Below are 18,202 nucleotides of genomic sequence, written 5' to 3' on the forward strand. Positions count from 1 at the left end.
TCCATCCCCTTTCTGTTGTATGTGATAAGCGTAATGTACTTAGTGTGCTAACGTTTCCCTTCTTCTTCCTATCTCACATGTTTCTCCGAACAGTGGCATAGAGCCACACTTTAAGTTCTTGAGGCTTATCGCATTCAGAAAAAAAGGGTTGGATACATCAGTGTCCCTTCGATCTGTTTGTACAGGAGTGAATGTCTATCTTTAGATGGCATTATGTGATCATTTCTTTAGTGTGCTGTTTGATAGTTTACACGTGCTGCACCCTCTCTTTGTGTGCACATCTGGACAGACCTAAGGTACTCGGCTGCTGACCCACAGGTTGCGGGATCGAATCCCGGCTGCGACGGCTGCATTTCTTATGGAGGTGGAAATGTTGTAGGCCCGTGTGCTCAGATTTGGGCACACGTTAAAGAACCCCAGGTGGTCGAAATTTCCGGAGCCCTCCACTACGGCGTCTCTCATAATCGTATAGTGGTTTTGGGATGTTTAACTCCGCATATCAATCAAAGATCAATCATCTGGACAGATATATATATATATATATATATATATATATATATATATATATATATATACAAAACAGCCGCTAAACACGGCTGCAAGAAAGAGGAGGACGAAGTGGGTTTTTCCGTTGGATGCTGGTCTGACGCCATCTTGCTCGTCGGGTTCTCTGCGCTGTAAATAGCTCATTAAACAAGTTACTCGTAACATTATTGGTGGAGGTGGACGACCCCTGTACCTCGATGGAGACGCGCAGCGGTCGCACCATCGGCGACCTTTTGACTGCTTCGACTGCTGGTACTTGAGATTTGAGATTTGAGATTTATTTATTTTCTGTACGTGCAACAGAAAAAAACGAAGCAAAAGCAAAAGGCTACATAGCCTGACGGAGGCTTTTGCTCCGAAATACAGTCTGGCAAAATAAAATAAAAACTAAAATTAACATGTCATACACAACTTAGCCGAATTAGAGAACATCATTATATACAGATACAATTTGCAAATTATGATCACACATGTAACCATTACAAATATAAAGAAAGAACAGGACAGTAAATAGTAATGAAATACCTAAAAACATCGCAATATATACAATAGGTGAGGTAAGGAAAGCATCAGGAGACACATACATTCCTAAAAAACAACAACAAAAGGACACAAATAGTGTACTCTAAGCAATTGGGACACAGAAAGTAATAAATAATCCAAAATTCTGTATTAAGTGTATTCAATACAATTATAAAGAAGAAATTCCTTGAACTTATTTTTGGAAGTTTTCTTATTTAGGTCAAGTACGTCACCCAGTTTGTTGAGGAGACTCGGTATTTGGTAATCAATATGTTGTTGACCATAGGTTGTTCTAGTTTTCGGTGTTCTTATACTATGTGTACGGAGATAGTACTCAGCACATCGAGAAGAATCGTACATGGGGTATAGTTTATTATTTTGGATATACAATAATAACTTATAATAATATATTTGGTTTGCTTGTAATATGAGATATTTAGGGAATAACGGACGTGCGCTAAGACCTTGTGGCATACCGTAATATCCCTCGAATAGTCTTAGTACCCTCTTTTGTAGTGTAAGTAATGTTTTATAGTTTTGAGCCGTCGTTGTTCCCCAACATAAGACACAATAACTTAGCCTGGAATATATCAGTGTATAATATAACGCTTTCTTTAGCCAAAGTGGTAATAACGGACATAGTTTGTACATACATCCAACGCTTCTACTTAGATCTGCTGCCAATTTATTTATATGTTCATTCCAGGAAAGGTCTTCCTGGAACCACACACCCAAGAATTTCTGTACCTTGACTTGTTCTAAAGTCTGACCCTCAAAGGAGATACTTAGACTTATATTCCGTGGCTTATTAATGGGTGCAAACAATATATATTTAGTTTTACTCGCGTTTAGCCGCAACTTATTTAGTTTAATCCAGGAAGACAACTTATTTAGATATGTGTTTACAGACTTTTCAAGTTGAGAGATCGATGAACCAGCAAAAAATATATTAGTGTCGTCCGCATACATGATTAACTTAGGAGAATCCGGAATGCTACACAAGTTATTTACATAGACTATAAACAACAGAGGACCAAGTATCGATCCTTGTGGGACACCTTTGTTGACCCTCGCACGGGGAGATGTCTCTTGATTAATAGCGACATACTGATAGCGGTCTGTTAGGTAATTTTGAATTAACCTATTGGCAACGCCACGGACACCGTAGTTATTAAGTTTTTCTAGAAGAACACTGTGATGCACGGTGTCGAATGCTTTGCGGAAGTCAACAAAAAGACCAAGAGTATATAGCTTTTTCTCAAAATTGGTTAGTATCTCATTTTTAATATTGAGTAATGCAAGCTCGGTGGATTTACATTTTTGAAAGCCAAATTGGGCATCACTTATTACATTGTACTTCGCAAAAAAGTTTTGTAATCTAATATTAATAGCGCTTTCAAAAACTTTTGACAGAATCGGAAGTACCGATATCGGTCGGTAGTTTCCAATCTCTTGGTCATTACCACCCTTGAAAACCGGACATACGCGAGCTATTTTTAATTCATCGGGAAATACGCCGGTAACAAGAGTTAAATTAATAATATGTGACAACGCAGGTGATATAACATCAGCGACGTATTTTATTGGTACAGCTTTAATATCATCGTAACCTGCTGCACAATGGTTTTTTATCTTTGTTATTAATTCTTCGGTTTCATGACATGAGATAGTGTGCAGAACTATAGAGTTAGATAAGCGACGGTCATTTACAGGCAGTTGTGTATCCTCGTCATACCCCGCATCATCGAAATCACAACTTTTTATGAAGTAGTTATTCATTGCCGTTGCCACCTCTCGGTTACCAAGGCCACTAGAGTTTTCCAAAACCCTAGGAATGTGGCTTTGTTTTATTTGACCAGAAAGATTTCTAACCTCGCTCCAAATTTTGCTAGGATTATCACTTATTCCACTAAATAAATTTTCATAATACCTGAATTTAGCACGCCTTATTTCACCATTTAGATGGTTTCTGTATTTTTTGAACTCGCTGAGTAATTTGATATCTCGTGTCTTTATAAACGCATGGTACATGTTGTTCTTCTTTGTAATTTTTTTAAATAGCGCATTACTTATCCAAGGTTTTCTAATTTTCTGGCGTTTTGCGTTCTTCACAGACACCGGGAAAGCTTCATCATAACATTTCATGAGTTTATTAATGAATAGCTTGTATGCCAAGTTAGCATCCCTTTCTTGTAACACGTGGTTCCAGTCTGTTGCAATAACACGATACCGGAAGATTCCAAGCGTGTCAGCGTTGATCTGACGAGACCGTACTTTTTTATTGCTTTTGCAAGTACCATTGGAAGAAGGAATGGTGCAAAAGATCGGTAGATGATCGCTTATATCTACTGCCAGCGATCCAGCAACGCAAGACGTTGGGAGTGTGTTCGTCAAACATATATCAAGAAGTGTCGCAGTCTCTGCAGTTAGGCGGGTTGCCTTAGAAATTACGTTATTACAGGCAAAAGAATTTGCCAGCGCTATTAACTGCCGTGAAGTTGCATCCTGAGAGAGCATATCGATGTTTACATCGCCCATTATCACAAATGGAAAGCCAGTAGGACATAAGTACTCAAAGACGTCTTCAATGAATGAAATGAACTTTGTTTTACACCCCGAGGGTGGTCTGTAAACGATCACAGCGAATGCTTTTTCTAAGCGAACCATGAGGCACTCTACAACTTCATTAACCAGGGAAAATTGGGGGACAACTTCATGCTTTAATGATTGTTTGACGTAAATAGCCACTCCACCACCTCTACCAACGGCGTAGAGGAAGTCGGACAAGCATCGAACTTCCTCTACGCCGCCCTCATCAGTCCAAGCCAATATATATATATATATATATATATATATATATATATATATATATATATATATATATATATATATATATATATATATATATATATATATATATATATGAAAATTAGGCAAGTTGAAATGCTGTCATCTGGTCCAGTTTTCTCCATTATTTTTTTTGTTTTCAGTTCAGCCACAAATATTTTGTTGAAAACTTTCAGTTCCTTGTTGACTAGTCAGCAATTTACTATTCATTTTGATGACTCGTTACTGTAACGCTAATGGAGACAAAGAAAGAAGGTACAAACATAAGATTGGTCAGTCAATTTGCCTGAAGTGTGGTGTGCCAAGACAGGACCAACAACAAAAAATTGTCGCTGAAAGTTATTCTGCACTAATTACAGTAATGTGATGCCTGTACTTCTTATTGTCTCTCATAAACAGATATAAATATCAGTAAATGTTATACATGGGTGTAAAGGACATTGTTACTTTAGCCTCACTTTGCGAACATAAATAATGAAGCACGACTGAAAGTTGGGCTAGTTGGTGATACATTATGGGCAGAAACAGCGCACAAACTCACGGGACGAAGAGAAGAGACACAAACAAGCGCCGACTCTCAACTGAAGAATTTATCGAAATATACAAGTTATCTGAACACATAAGATAAAAAAGCACAGAACATGCGCATAGGACCGGAGGAGGATCGTGTCGACGTCATTAACAATTTTGTGCTACGGGTAACTGCGCAGGCGGGGCATATTCTATTCAAATAAACATGCTACTGATTAAGATTTCTTCGTTTTCATGTAAAGATATTGATGTCTGACTGACACAGGACTCCCCTTCTTTTTTGATGAAGAATGCATCAACTAGTTCTCTTGTGATCTGATCGCTATGTTTGAAGAGCACTGTCGTTTCATTGAACAAGAACCTGCATCCACACGTGTAGCAGTGCGAAGGTAAATTCGCGTACGTGCTGGTCTTGAAGGTTCCAGAGTGTTCTTTTAATCGTACATAGAGACAAAGCCCTGTTTGCCCAATATAAACCCTTCTGCATGTTAAGGGAATTCTGTACAACACCCCTAGTGCATAGAGTAGTGAGGTGTCCCTGTGTTTAACACCGCATTTAATTTGGCTAGAGCTCTTTTTATCGCGCTTTTTGTTCACCATAGGGCACAATTTTTCTAGTTTGGTTTTTGCTGAGAATAGAACCTGTACATCGTATCGTGATGCCACAGTCCATGGGCTAATCTATGCTTGTAGGGCATGGTGGCACATTTCTTTGACCTCTCTTGTTTTTTAACACTTCTTTCACCCTTCTTGATCCGACGTATCAGACCTTCGCAAACAGAAGTGATAACGGACGTCGGGAAGCCGGCTACCTGAAGGCGATACACCTGTTCGTAGAAGCTTTGTTCCGCTTGGTGCCAACACGACTTCAGGATCGCAGCCCCGAGGCTAGACGTAGCGATGGCCTTCTTCACTAATTTTGAATGACCGGACTTGTAATATAGCAAAGGTTTCACAGATCTTGGGTTATACGCCCAACAAGGGTGGTGGTTGACAAAAGTCATCTTTATGTCTAGGAACTGTAAGGCATGCTGTGAAGGCATTTCGCTGGTGAATTTCAGCCCCATCCCTGTTTCTTGAAAGATCTGCAAAACCTTTTCAACACTCTTGCGCTCCTTTTGGGGCACTGCTATTAAGTAATCATCCATGTAACGGGTGACACGAACCACCCTCCCCTCTACTTGTTTGTGTCTCTTCTCTTCGTCCCTTGAGTTTGTGCGCTGTTTCTGCCCATAATAAATAATGGGATCTCATAGACATTCGCTTTGAAGAAATCCTGTTGGTGGCTTCAATGACCTCGCACAAAATTCAACAAGAACTGTTGTTGCATAACAGAGGCCTTTTCAGTAATGCAGCTGTTGTAGAACTCTGATGTTTGTGACAATATGCTGTGAAAAGTGCAGCTGTTGCATCTGGTTAAAGGTGTGCTAGTATCGGAAGCTTTGAGTGGTAAATTAGGTGCAGCTTAAACATATCCAGCTTGAATTGTGAGCACTTCCATTTTGTACCCCTCTTGGGAAGTCTGTAGCTGCTTTGTTTTTGCTGTAAGCGTATACCAAAATAAGATTTCAGTTTCTTTACATTGTGAATGCGTGTTTTTCCTAGGGTGCAGTGGGGAAGCTCTGCCATGGCCTTGGCTGTCTCCTGCACCTGCCTGACCAACCTGACCCCCCAGAGCACCACACCCTAGGTAGCACTTGATTGCACGATACTAGCTGTTATGTCGCAACAAGATGCATGTGGATACGTTTTGCGAATTCTTAAGTTCATCGGGCACAGTAGTTATCAACATTGCTGTGTTGCTCCTCCTTCCAAGAAGCACGATTAAAAAGGCAGAAAGTAACTGTAATGTGTGGAGCGCATTGTGGTGACATGAACGTAGTTACATGTGAGCAGTTACCAGGTCATAAAGGCATATGGTTGTTATAGCTTGCAGAAATGGACAAGCATCGAATTTCAGTAAAGGAAAACTGAAAAGGTGAACATGCTTTTGACCTTCCTGGGTATGTGCCTATGATATTTAACAAATAGCAGACTAATTGAGGTCTTAGTTAAAGATTGACTGTTACTCAACATTATGCAAGGGCACTCGTCCGTAAGTTGTCTTCTGTGTGTCGTCCACCATGCTCTATGAACTTTGGTACATGTTGCGATGTGGCCATTTTTTGTTATTTATTTTCCTTTTTTTAATAATTCTTTGCAATTGAATACAGTTTAAAATGCGAAAAAAAGGCAATACCAGAGAGGAGCTTGTTGTGCAGTGATAGGCCTAAACCAGTGAACATCAAAGGGACTGTATGGTTTAAAATATAGTTGAGACAATTGAGAAATCTGTCGTGGCACGAAATGAGAAAGTTTGCAGGCATAAAATGGGGCTAGCTTGCACAAGATGGGAGCTTAAGACAATTGAGAAATCTGTCGTGGCACGAAATGAGAAAGTTTGCAGGCATAAAATGGGGCCAGCTTGCACAAGACAGTAGCGTTTATTGGCCGCTTTGCGAGGCTTTCATTTTGCAGCTGGGGTAGGTGGACTGCTACTGCTGGTGTTATGGATTATTGAGTAGTATTGTGCAGTGAGCAGTCTGCTACTCCGCGATGATGGTGACAGGAGCAATGCGGTATGTTGCAGAACTGCAGGAGAGCCTGGTGTCCCTGCTTGTGCTCTTCTGTCGACGCAGCCTTAGCGCACAGGACCTGGTGGCTTACATGGGTCTCCTCAAGGGAACTCAGTCGGCCTTCGTGAGTGTGCTATCCTCTTGCTGTGACTTTAACACTGAATTGCATCCTAAACTCCATTTACACCGGGAAGCTTCTTGTCCCATGAGCAGGTGTAATCGCACGGATGACACTACAGGAGTGTTTGTAATGCAGTTCTCGGTCGTGTGAAAATATGCTCATTGTGCTCACCAACTTTCCCGAGACACGCTTCAGTATTATGGCTGTAAAAAAAAAATGTAGGTGCTCACATGTTGCATTTCCCCAGTATTATGCAAATGAATTCTGCGCAAAGCCACAAAGTGGCAGAAAGGTCAAGTAAGGGAAAGAAGACAACCACCTGTTTTGTAGCACGAAGCCACAAGGAAATCCGTACTGATTTCTCAGAAAGAAAAGCTTCTTAGTTGCTGAAAATTTCACCCTGGTAAGGGGTACCAACCCAAGAACGCCTTTTTGGGTTGGTCGCTCTACCAATTGAGCTAACCAGGAAGCTAGCTATTGGCAGCGCGAGGGTGAATTTGTCGACAACTTGAAGCACATGGACACAAGTAATCCTAATGAGTTCTGCAGAAACTAGTAAGGTGGCAGAATGGTTAAGAAAAGGAAAGAAGACAACCACCTGCTGTAGCACAAAGCTACAAGGAAATCTCTATGGATTTTTCAGAAAGAAAAGCTTAGTTGCCGAGAAATTCGTCTTGGTTTGGGATGGCTTTGTGACTTCACGCTACAATAGGAAGTTGTCTTATTTCCCTTTCTATCCAGTTGTATATTGTCACAGTTGTATCTCTACAGTTGTCGCAGTTGTATGTTATATGGCCATACTCAATTTCTGGCAACGTTTCAGTGCTGCTCTTTTGCTTGACAGCCGCTGTGGCAGTGTTCAACATGTGCACCGTCTGTGGCTCTGCGTGCATTCTCTACTGTTCTCTTTTAACCTTCTGTTCTGGTTGCCTTGTGAGAAGTGATGCTGTCCTGTCAGTGATGAAAATTGGTTTTGGACCAATTGGTGCAATGAGAGTGTTTCACGGATGCATGACGTTCTGAGCGATTTATATAGCGACTGTAAATTATTCATTTTCAGTGGAGGTTTAGAGAGCTGAAGGGTTTGGTGCACAGCATACATTTGTTCTCACGCAACACCCATAACGTGCATTCACAGCTTCTTTTCATCCTGAACAGAACAGGGTGGACTGGCAGGCAACCAATAAAACTGTATGAGTTCTGTCTAATTTCTTGCTTTTTGTGTTTCGTCAGTTGTATGCGCTCTTTTTTTGTCCGCACCGCTTTTCATCATGACAGCTATCACATTCAACAAACCAAGTGATGGCGTGCTTTCGCTCACCTGAGCGTGCAGTTTTTTTCAAAAGTATTGAGACTGATTGAGAAGTGATGAGGTTTGGATTTTTGGAGCTATTGTGGGGTTACTATAAAACACTTTGAACATGTGAACTTAGGAGAACCGCCATCACTGCTGCTATAAATATCTGCATCTTCGAAAAAAAAATGTCATCAGATTGCACTGTACACCCTATGAGCTGTTGAGCAGGGCATGTATAAGTAACTGTGAGCAGTTTCACCTGTCATCAGCTGCTTCAGTGTCTGGCAGACGTCACGATAGTGGCTCACAGTTCGACGTCTTGCCATCCAGGGCCCCATACTGGAAGGTCTTCTGGCTCTGGCCAACTGTGGAGATCGTGGACCGCAGTGTTGGCTGCAGTTCCCGCCCCTGGCCGCAGACGATGATGAGGTCATGCTCCTGCCCACGCTGCAGCAGGTGAGCAACTGCACTGCTTGTATATTTGTGTTTCTTGCTTCTTATATGCGAGTGTATTTCTTAGTGTACTTTTCCTGCCCTTTCTCTTTTATAATATATGAACAATGAGCTTTTGATGATGATATTCTGGACTGTTGTATTTGTTCACCCTGTGAGTGCTGGCAGTAGTACTGGCTATTTTTAGCTAGTGCATAATTGATGGGTAACGTTAGTTGATATTCACAAATGTTAGCTTAGCCTTAGCTATTTGGTAACTATTGCTGGCCAAGTACGTGCAAATATTTGCGAAAGTCGGCTAGTATATCTTAATGCGTTGTTTGAATAGTTTAAATTACTCGGGGTGTACTAGTATACTGTACTTACTTGGAATCTGCCAGCAAGAGCCGGCAGTCGATAATGTTGGCTAAATGGTTGCTAATGCTGGTTAATATTTGTTAATTCATATGTTGGCTGTGGTGGTAAATATTGACTTTAAAGGGGCCCTGAAACACCTTTTCAAGTAACCATGGAATGGATTCACTAAAATACCTTATTGTCTTAAGAATTCAAGGCTGCAAAAATTTCAACCACCATAGTCACAAACGCTCCTCGACTCGACTTTCACCCTTCACTTGACCGAGTAGCGCCGCTGCTCGGCTGAAAATGACACTGCGCTACTCAACTATAGCAGCAAATTATCACTGATATGCAGTGACTTTCCGTGCCTAGAGATGGCGCTCTCATCGACTTTCTCAAGTGAAGGTGGAGCGTTGAGTGAAGGGGCGTTACAGAATACGGGGGTAAGAATCCGTTCAGCACGAGCAGAGTTACAAAGAATTGTCACACCCTGCAATCGCATTCTCTCGTCTCGGCGAAAGTGCTGGAGGCTAATCAGGGAGGGATGGCAGGGGCAAAGAAAATATGTTACGTGCGCCTCGTGACCTTGAGCACTTTTTATTATTTTTCTTCTTCGTATGCGGGGCTTTTTTCGTGTGATCCCGTAAGTACGAGATATATGCAATGCCAGGTTATACACTAGGAAATGCGGCAGCGCATTGCAGACAGAGCTATCTTATCACTTTTGAATCAGCAGGAAGAAGAAAGAGGCGGGAAGTTGGCCAGTCTTCCGCATGGTGGTGCGTCGAACCAAGCTGTGTTGGTGTTGTCACTAGAAGATCATGGCGGCTGGTGTCCTCGCCGAGAGGGATTTTCTCTTGCCTTCTGGCTTGCCCTACGTTGGAGCTCAGTCCTTGGTTAGTATTTAGAGTCTGCTATAAGTGCTCAGTGCATGGCTTGAGTGAGAATTTTGTGTCGCTAAACGTCTGAGGTAGAGTTAAATTTATGCCTGTCTTTCCCTCATTCTAAGATAAATGGGTCGCGAAACGTTTTACGAAAGTTTTTAACTACATGTGTATTCAGAATCCTAGCTGTCCATTAAATACTATACCTCTCTTTATTCATTTCACCGTCTGGGTTCATTTAGTAGCTGCAAAAGAACAATTTTGCTTCCCTGTTTAACTTCTCCTAACCGTACAATCGATGTCACTCTGTGTCAGCCAATGAAAAGACTCTGTCCTTGACAAAAGATGGGGACGCAGCATTGTGTGCTGAGCCATAGTTGATCGAGGTTCGTAGCATGAGTCTTGATGGCGGCACCGTAAAGCCGTCACGAGCGTTGTTCTCACTTTGATAGGTTGTGTGGCACTGTCTCACGACGCACGCGGTAGGAATAGTGAGTACTAAGCCACCCAAACACGCCGTAAAGCACAATGTAACGCAACTAGTAAGAAAAACACTGAGACGCTGTGTCAGGCGAGCGGAGGCAACATGTAACGGAGCCCATATGTGCTTGAAAGCAGAACCAAGCAGATTATTCACTGCAGTTCCACAATATACACAGCTGAGAGCACAAATTTTTTTTTTACTTTTTTAGGATCTTATAAATCTATTATTTTGAAGCAAAAGAACGCTAATGCTATGTTTATAACTCCTCTTACTATGATTTTTCACTGACGTCACGTGTTAGGGCTGTTGGCGACCATTATTGCAGCACGGTCACTTCAAAGCAAAAAAACAAAACTACGATTTCAAATGAGCGTCGTCAATTATAGACTGGATATTGTGTCAAAATAGTTTGGAATTGGCACTTCTAATCTTTATTGAAGCAGGGAAAATTAAAATCGAGCAGCTTAGTTTTTGTTTACGACCCCTTTGAGTCGACTTGGCTGACTTTTCATGATGAAAAACTGCAGCCTGCTGGCATTTCTCTAAATAAGAACAACATAATAAACTATGTAAGTTGAAAATAGCATTAATTTACCAATCGTGGTGGCCTAGTTGTTACAGTGTTGGACTACTGACCCAGAAGTCACGGAATTGAATCCCTGTCGTCGCAGCCACATTTTGATAGAGCTGAAATGCTAGAAGCCCGTGTACTGAAATTTGGATGCACATTGGAGAATTCCAGGAGGTCAAAATTTCTAGAGCCCTTCATTACGGCACTCTTTATATTCATATCATGGTTTGGGAATGTAAAACCACTTCAATTAATATTGTATTATTATTATTATTAACAATGATAGCCAGGTATCTCTTTCTTTTTGCACATTCTGTATTACCATGCAGTATATGACCTGTAAAATATTCAGATGTTAGATCTTTTTAAATGGCACTTTGGTGAGCTGTTTAATGTAATCTAAACACTTGAAAGAGCAAACTGTGCTGTTTGAACAGATGCTGGGCCCTTTAATCATGCTTAACTTCCTACTGCAACAAATTTTCAAGATGTCCTCATATCCTCACTGAAGTTTAGGGCCACAGGATAGAAGGAGAAAAAGGTATGAAAGACGGATTACAATTAATTTTTGGGCACTAGGTGTGCTTCAAAGAATGCCAGCCTTCTTTAGTGTAGATGATGCGAGACAGTGGCTATGAGAGATGATAAAATGGCATTGCCATGCACTAAAACTTGACAATAGAGTGGTTTAAAAGTGATAGTGGTATTGTAGCAATAAGGCAATGGTATTACTATTACATGTTAAATATACCATGATCTGAAAACGTTATTGTTGCGCAAGTTGCTCAGTGTGTATGGTAATGTGGCAGTATTGGTAAAGTGGCTAATACAAGTCCTGCAGATTGAAATAGTGACGCACCTACCACGGGCCGTGTGGTATTTCATACTTACTGATGATAAACTACTGAAAGACACTGGTGTCTAGACAACAATTACAGACGGCGTCGCCTTTTTTTTTCTCAGGTCATGAAGACGGCACTCGGCTGCACCTGGTGTCCCTGGGTTGTGGCCAGTTTCTGTGCGAGCTTTGGGCTGAAGACGTCGAGAAGGGTACAGTGTCACTGTGGCTGACGCAAAATGGCACCAGTGTGGCAGAGAGTGCAGCCTGCAATGCTGCCTCCCAGTGTAGCTTCGAGAGAGCGCTGGCGAGCCATGGTTGGCACCACCTGGCCCTCACGTACCACGAACACGTGCCACGAAACACCGCTGAAACAAGCAGCTATGCTTCGGTGAGTACTCCAGAGCATTGTGAGGGTGGCTAATAAAAATGTGACACATTTGGGCAATACTGCCTGTTCTGACTGTCTATTGGGACAAGACTGTCTACTGTGTAGAGTATGCCAGCTAAAAGTATTAAAAAATCGAAGTCGTGCTAACGTTCTATGTTACACTGTCACTATTGTGTGTTGGACCCTGTGCAGGTGACGTTAACGGTTGACGGTCGTCACAGTCGTTCTTGGCACTTGCCCCTGGAAGGACAGGGTGGTGACAGCTGCTTGCACCAGCCGGGGCCGATGCTCTGGATTGGCCAGAGTGCGGGAACTGGCACCTCAGTGGCCCTCGTCAGTGGTGGTGTGTCATGGAGTCTAGGAAACCTGCTCCTTTTCCGAGGTTCGCTGCTCAACCCCTGGCTTGCCCAGTTAGAGAAATCGTTTCGGTGTTGGTTGATGTAGTTGGTTGTATTGTTTTTTTTATGTCGACTGATCTGCAAGCTCTTTCCTAATGATGTCGGTGTAAATCGGGGGTCTTAATTAAACACAAGGCCCGGGAGCTGCATATGGGCCAACAACGTCGCGTCTTTTCCCCATGCTGTAAAATCCTGAGCAAGCACTTCCGTACGGTGAAAAATAATTCGACAAGATTTGAAAGGGGAGTCCCTGCTCTGTCATGCAACAAAATTCAAGATGGTGGCTGAAAAGTCGCTAAGCATAAAGTATGCACACTTTTTTTTACATATTAAAAAGTTTTTATCGGATACCTATGCATTCACTGTTTCCATTTGCCCTCTTGTCAGGCAAATAAATACAGTGAATGAGACAGAGAAAATTCTGAGAGGGAAAAAGAGGCCACACATTTGAAATCGGCCGCAAAAGGGAACAGCCCTACCGCTTACTTAGATACCCTTTTCTAGGTAACCGAAAGCCTTTTCTAAAAAAAAAAACTAGGCAGAATAGTTTCAGCAACTTTAGCGAACAAGGACATAGTGAACCCGAACGAACTATAATCAAATGTTGATCGTCAACTTATTCTGACAACACGTGCCCCACTGTTGTGGTTGTTTCAGGTTCTTGCCTCGGTTCAGCCGAGTGCTTGGCTCTCTACTTGAGGGGCGCTGATGCGGTTGTGCCCACATCATGCCTCCTGAGCGAAGATGAAGACTCGGCGAGAGTTAACATCAGCCCCGGATTGGTTCGCAAAGGTTCCCTCAGGAGGTGGCTGGGGCCTGGACAGTTGCGAGGAGTGCTGGCTACGTTAGAGGTGTGTGGCCGTGGAATCTTGAAAGCTCTTCTAGCCTTTTTAACGTGATAACGTTTAAGGGACTGTTTACCGCTTAGAAAAAAAAAATTCTGATTGTAGCACAAATGACAAGATCGTTCATTACGTCGGTGGCAACGAGCATGCTTCTGTCCCATAAAAACAGGAAATATAATTTTAACTTTTTTCTTACCGCAAGAAAATGGTTGTTTTAGATATGTCTCGGGAAGGTCGTTTTTGCCAGTTTCAAAAGTACTGCAGCATGCATTGCAGCATACCAAACTTAGCACAATGAAATGCTTTTTCAAAAAAAAATATATGTTGCAGAGCAACAAAAATATTTTAGATTGAATAAAAATGTGAAAAGTGGAATTTTTTCGTTGCCAGCTGGCAGTCTAATAAAAAAACACTATATATGCATACATATTCTAAACAAAGAAAATTCAGAATAAATATTTTGTAGGTAATTGACCCAGAAACGGTATAAAAATAATAAATGTTGTACAAAATGTTTCTTTTCCCATAGACAAAGAAAACCAGAAGGGAGGTGCTGCTTCGTTGCTTGTGCCATGCGGTGAAGCATTGCATGGTTTTTTGTGTGACACAAGTGAACTCGTACACTTTTCTGAGTAAAATTTTGTTGTCTTGCGATAAAAATCTCCAGGTATTCCAATATAGATGGATACCTGTGATGTGCATAATCCCTCTATAAATGAGATGTCCAATTAACTTCGCTATTTCGCTTAGCGTCGCCTCTTTCCATGAGCCACCTCACTCCGCGTAGGTTGGCGTTCCAATATATGCCTCCAAGCATATTTCTTTGCATTTTACACATCGTAAGTAAGAAGTAAGAACATAACAATATCGCGCATGGTCATAAAATGTTTTGTGCTGCTCTGTAGTTAGGGCCAAGATATGTTCCGGTGACCTACTTGTCGTGACGAAAAGCTCTGCAGCCGGCGCCACCACGCCACCCCCCAGCGACGTGTGGATCTCGCACGTAACCACAGTAGCTATAGGATTGTGCACAAATGTCAGAAGCTATATGCACTCACAGTGGAAAAGATGACTTGAGGATGTAAACAAAACAAACCTATGAATGGCTGCGGATGTCTCAGGCTGACACAAAACATCGTTGCCACAAAACTTGAAGCTGAGATGCTGTCATCTTCGAACTCTAAGCTTGTCCTCACTCATTTCCGATGGGGTTGCAAGACAGTTTCGAGCAGCGCATGTGTTTTGCAGCGCTGGTGCGCACCCATGCGCGCGTCATGACGACGTCATAGGAGCGACTAGTGACACGAGATGAGACCCTGTGTCGAATATAATGATGCAAGCAAAACAAAAGCTGCTGTAAATTGTCAGAGAAGGCCATTTTGACACTTTAAACATGCGGTGCATCTTTGTAAATATTTTTGTAAATACAATATCCCCCGACTCCTTGGAAGAGCTGTCTATTGATTAGCTGGCATAAAATTCTGGCAATTATTACTGCTCAACATAGTCAAATTGCGAAGCTGATTCTTTAATTCGATATTTGGCTTGCAAAGGTTTTTTTCATTACAGAACTTTCATTACAGTTGAGTGGCTAGACTAACTACTAGAAAGTGCTGGGTGCATGAGAAACAAATTTAACATGCCAAAATAGACGATTGATCCAAAAGCGGCGATCATCGGTGATTGATTTGAATAGGCGTGGTAACGAAAAAGTTGACTGGATGTTGAAAGTCTACAAAATATCATCGCTAGGAGGGCACGTCATCCAGCAGCGATGCGGTCAATCTACTGGTAGGACAAGAAATCTTCGCAGCTAGACTTATTTTGCTTAAAAAAAACATGTCTAACTTGAAATTGTATTTTATGCACTTGAGGCAGCTTTAGGCTGCGCCAGACACAAATTTTTGCTTTTTTTTCTCGCGCATTCAGAGAGGCGCCTGGTGGCATTGTCGGCAGTGTGTTCACTTGCATGCACGCCTGCCTGCAAACAGCAAATGTGAGCTGGACATCCGCCGCCACTCATAAGAACAACAAAAATGTGTGTGCATGCCTTAAATGACCACTGAGGTATTTGTTTCAATGAACAAAATTTGATGAAGCCTGCAAAAACTGCACGCAGTTTCAGTTTTCGGCTTTCAGCGGCAGCATAATTGTCATAGCCTTCACCGACCAGTGTTGTGGATATTCATCCCAACGAGAAAAGGAGGCCGAACGCAGATTGAAAAATTCAGTTTTTAAAATTTCTACACACTTTTGAGAGAAACTGCTGCAAGCTTAGACACTTCAGATGGTACTTTTTTATTTTGACACAAAACAGAAAAGCAGTGAAGGGCGGTAGACAGTCCCCTTAAAGAGCTTATTTCACAGAAATTTTGATTTTGGTGCCAGTGCTGATGTCAGTGTCGATGTTGACGTCAGCGAAAAATTGTCTTGTCAATTGCCAAAAAGGCAAGGAAGGTCCTAATAAAACTTCAGTCTGAGAACAAAGGCCGTCTGTATGACATGCATGTGCTGTACCACAGAGCCATGCGTTTGTTGCATTTTGTAGCTTGCGTTGTTGAGTTTTGTAGCTAGTGCCCTGTATTGGTGATAACACAGCCAATAATGCTGGCCACCTCTTTATTGTTTGTCAGATTGGAATAGTTTGTTGATCCACTTGTTACGAATGAAGTTGTAACTAATGTTCGGTTATTATGAATGAAGGCGTTGTGCAGGTCGTAATTATCATGTGGCCCATGGCATTTTGTATTGAACATAATAAAGGTATTCTGCCTCTGATTTTCTTTTCAACTAACGCTGTGTAGTGAATGTGCTAAGTCATTATTGGCAAAGGTCCCTGTAATTAGCACCAATCAGCTTTTAACAATCTAGAAGCCAGTTTTAATCAGTGTTGATCAGGCAAAGCAAGTTTATTGAGCGGATATAGAAAAAAAAAATGAATGATCTTGATGCTTTATTGGCCTACTCCTGCTTTATCATCTAGTGTGAATGGCTCTTTTGTGACCATGATGCTCTTCATAAGTGGGCCCAACTGTGTGTTGTGATGCCTGGCCGATATGTGAAATGATACTGTTAAAAAGCACAGTAACTTCTGGGCTTGTAATTATTCTGCACGTAGCTTGCTTATTTCTCCTGTGCAACTGCTTTGTTTAGCTGGCTTGCATTTGCCTTGGAAGTTATTGAAAGTGAACATATACCTTCCTTTGCTTACCAGGACGAGATCATGGTGTGGTTTTCGCCGCAGAGGAGTGACTCCTTTGTCAGTTATCCACGCAGCCCACAGACCTTTTCATCATTCCTGGCTGCATCCAAGTAAGTTTAGATATTTAGACAAATCATTGTCCCTCTAATGATTATTGTGCAATTCACATTGTACAAGTTGCATGCAGTAAAGGAAGTGGGCCAATTGGACCATATGCAAGTAGTGCGAGAAAAATCAAATGAAAGTTCATACCATTGTCTGCATCCTGTAGGATGCGTACACTTCATGCCACATTGTTGGCACTAAGTGATATTGACATCAAGCATTCTTTTAGTCTCTAAGGGCATTTGCTTACAGAAACAATCCATATGCATTGCGTATGTTGTCCATAAGTTGTAATTCTATATGCTGATTGTAAAGGTGTTACAGAAATTTGTTGCAAATATACAGTTAAGGCATGTGCTCCGTAGAAATTTACAGACAGCATACTGATTTACTGGAATCGCATAAGGAAAATTGCAATGAGGGGCTTTGGTCGCTGCCCGGTGTGCAGTTTCTTTTGCCCTGGTAGGAATGTTCAGGTAGTTAGTTTCCAAAAGCTTCATTCACTCATAAGCACTTATCAATAGATATTGCATACTGAATGAGAATCACACTCAACTTTAATGCCATTCATTCACCTGCTTTTTCATGTTTCTTTTTTGTTTGTCAGCTTTTTTCACTGTTATCGAAGTAAAAGAATTGGGCCAACAGGGCCACATGCAAGTAGTGCAAGAATTATTAAATGAAAGTTCACACTATTTCCTGCATCCTGTAAAATGTGTACACTTAATGCCACATTGGTGGCACTGAGTGGTATTGACATCAAGCGTTCCTTTGACATCAAGCGTCCTAAGGGCATTTCCTCATAGAAGTGATCCATATGCAATCCGTATGATGTCCATAATTTGTAATTCCATATGCTGATTCCGAGGTTATTACGGAAGTTTACTGAACATATACCGTAACGGCATGAGCTCCGTAGAAGTTTATGGACAGCATACTGAATTATTGGAATATCATACGTAACATTGCAAAAAGGGTGCTTTGGTGAAAGGCGGCCCAGGTGTGCAGTTTATTTTGCCGTAATAGGAATATTTAGGTGTCTTCGTGACAAAGACGTCATGGCAACAACAGTAGAGGGATACCTTCTTCAAGTGCATGTCGCCAGGGCATGCATGTTCGCTAATTCCTTTTTTTGCAAAGTGGGTAGCAGAATAGAACAACCTGTCTGAAGAACAAGCATGTTGTGCAAATGAAGAAATATTTGTATCTGTGT

General features: G+C 41.7%; 1 protein-coding gene across 4 annotated transcripts in view; it reads left to right on the plus strand.

Annotated features, from left to right (window-relative positions):
• The window catches only part of mv (lysosomal-trafficking regulator mauve), a 111,349-nt gene that overhangs the window by 22,476 nt on the left and 70,671 nt on the right, over positions 1 to 18,202 (plus strand). For 3 of the 4 annotated variants that reach the window (XM_075870935.1, XM_075870931.1, XM_075870932.1), the window contains exons 10-17: positions 6,052 to 6,136; positions 7,076 to 7,185; positions 8,810 to 8,935; positions 10,005 to 10,167; positions 12,174 to 12,439; positions 12,632 to 12,821; positions 13,495 to 13,688; positions 16,897 to 16,994. In XM_075870935.1, coding sequence (XP_075727050.1) covers positions 6,052 to 6,136; positions 7,076 to 7,185; positions 8,810 to 8,935; positions 10,005 to 10,167; positions 12,174 to 12,439; positions 12,632 to 12,821; positions 13,495 to 13,688; positions 16,897 to 16,994 — 1,232 coding nt within the window. The remainder of the gene's footprint in view (positions 1 to 6,051; positions 6,137 to 7,075; positions 7,186 to 8,809; positions 8,936 to 10,004; positions 10,168 to 12,173; positions 12,440 to 12,631; positions 12,822 to 13,494; positions 13,689 to 16,896; positions 16,995 to 18,202) is intronic. The other variant, XM_075870933.1, reaches the window with a different exon arrangement.

Source organism: Rhipicephalus microplus, chromosome 8, assembly GCF_043290135.1.
Source record: "Rhipicephalus microplus isolate Deutch F79 chromosome 8, USDA_Rmic, whole genome shotgun sequence".
NCBI lineage: Eukaryota > Metazoa > Arthropoda > Arachnida > Ixodida > Ixodidae > Rhipicephalus > Rhipicephalus microplus.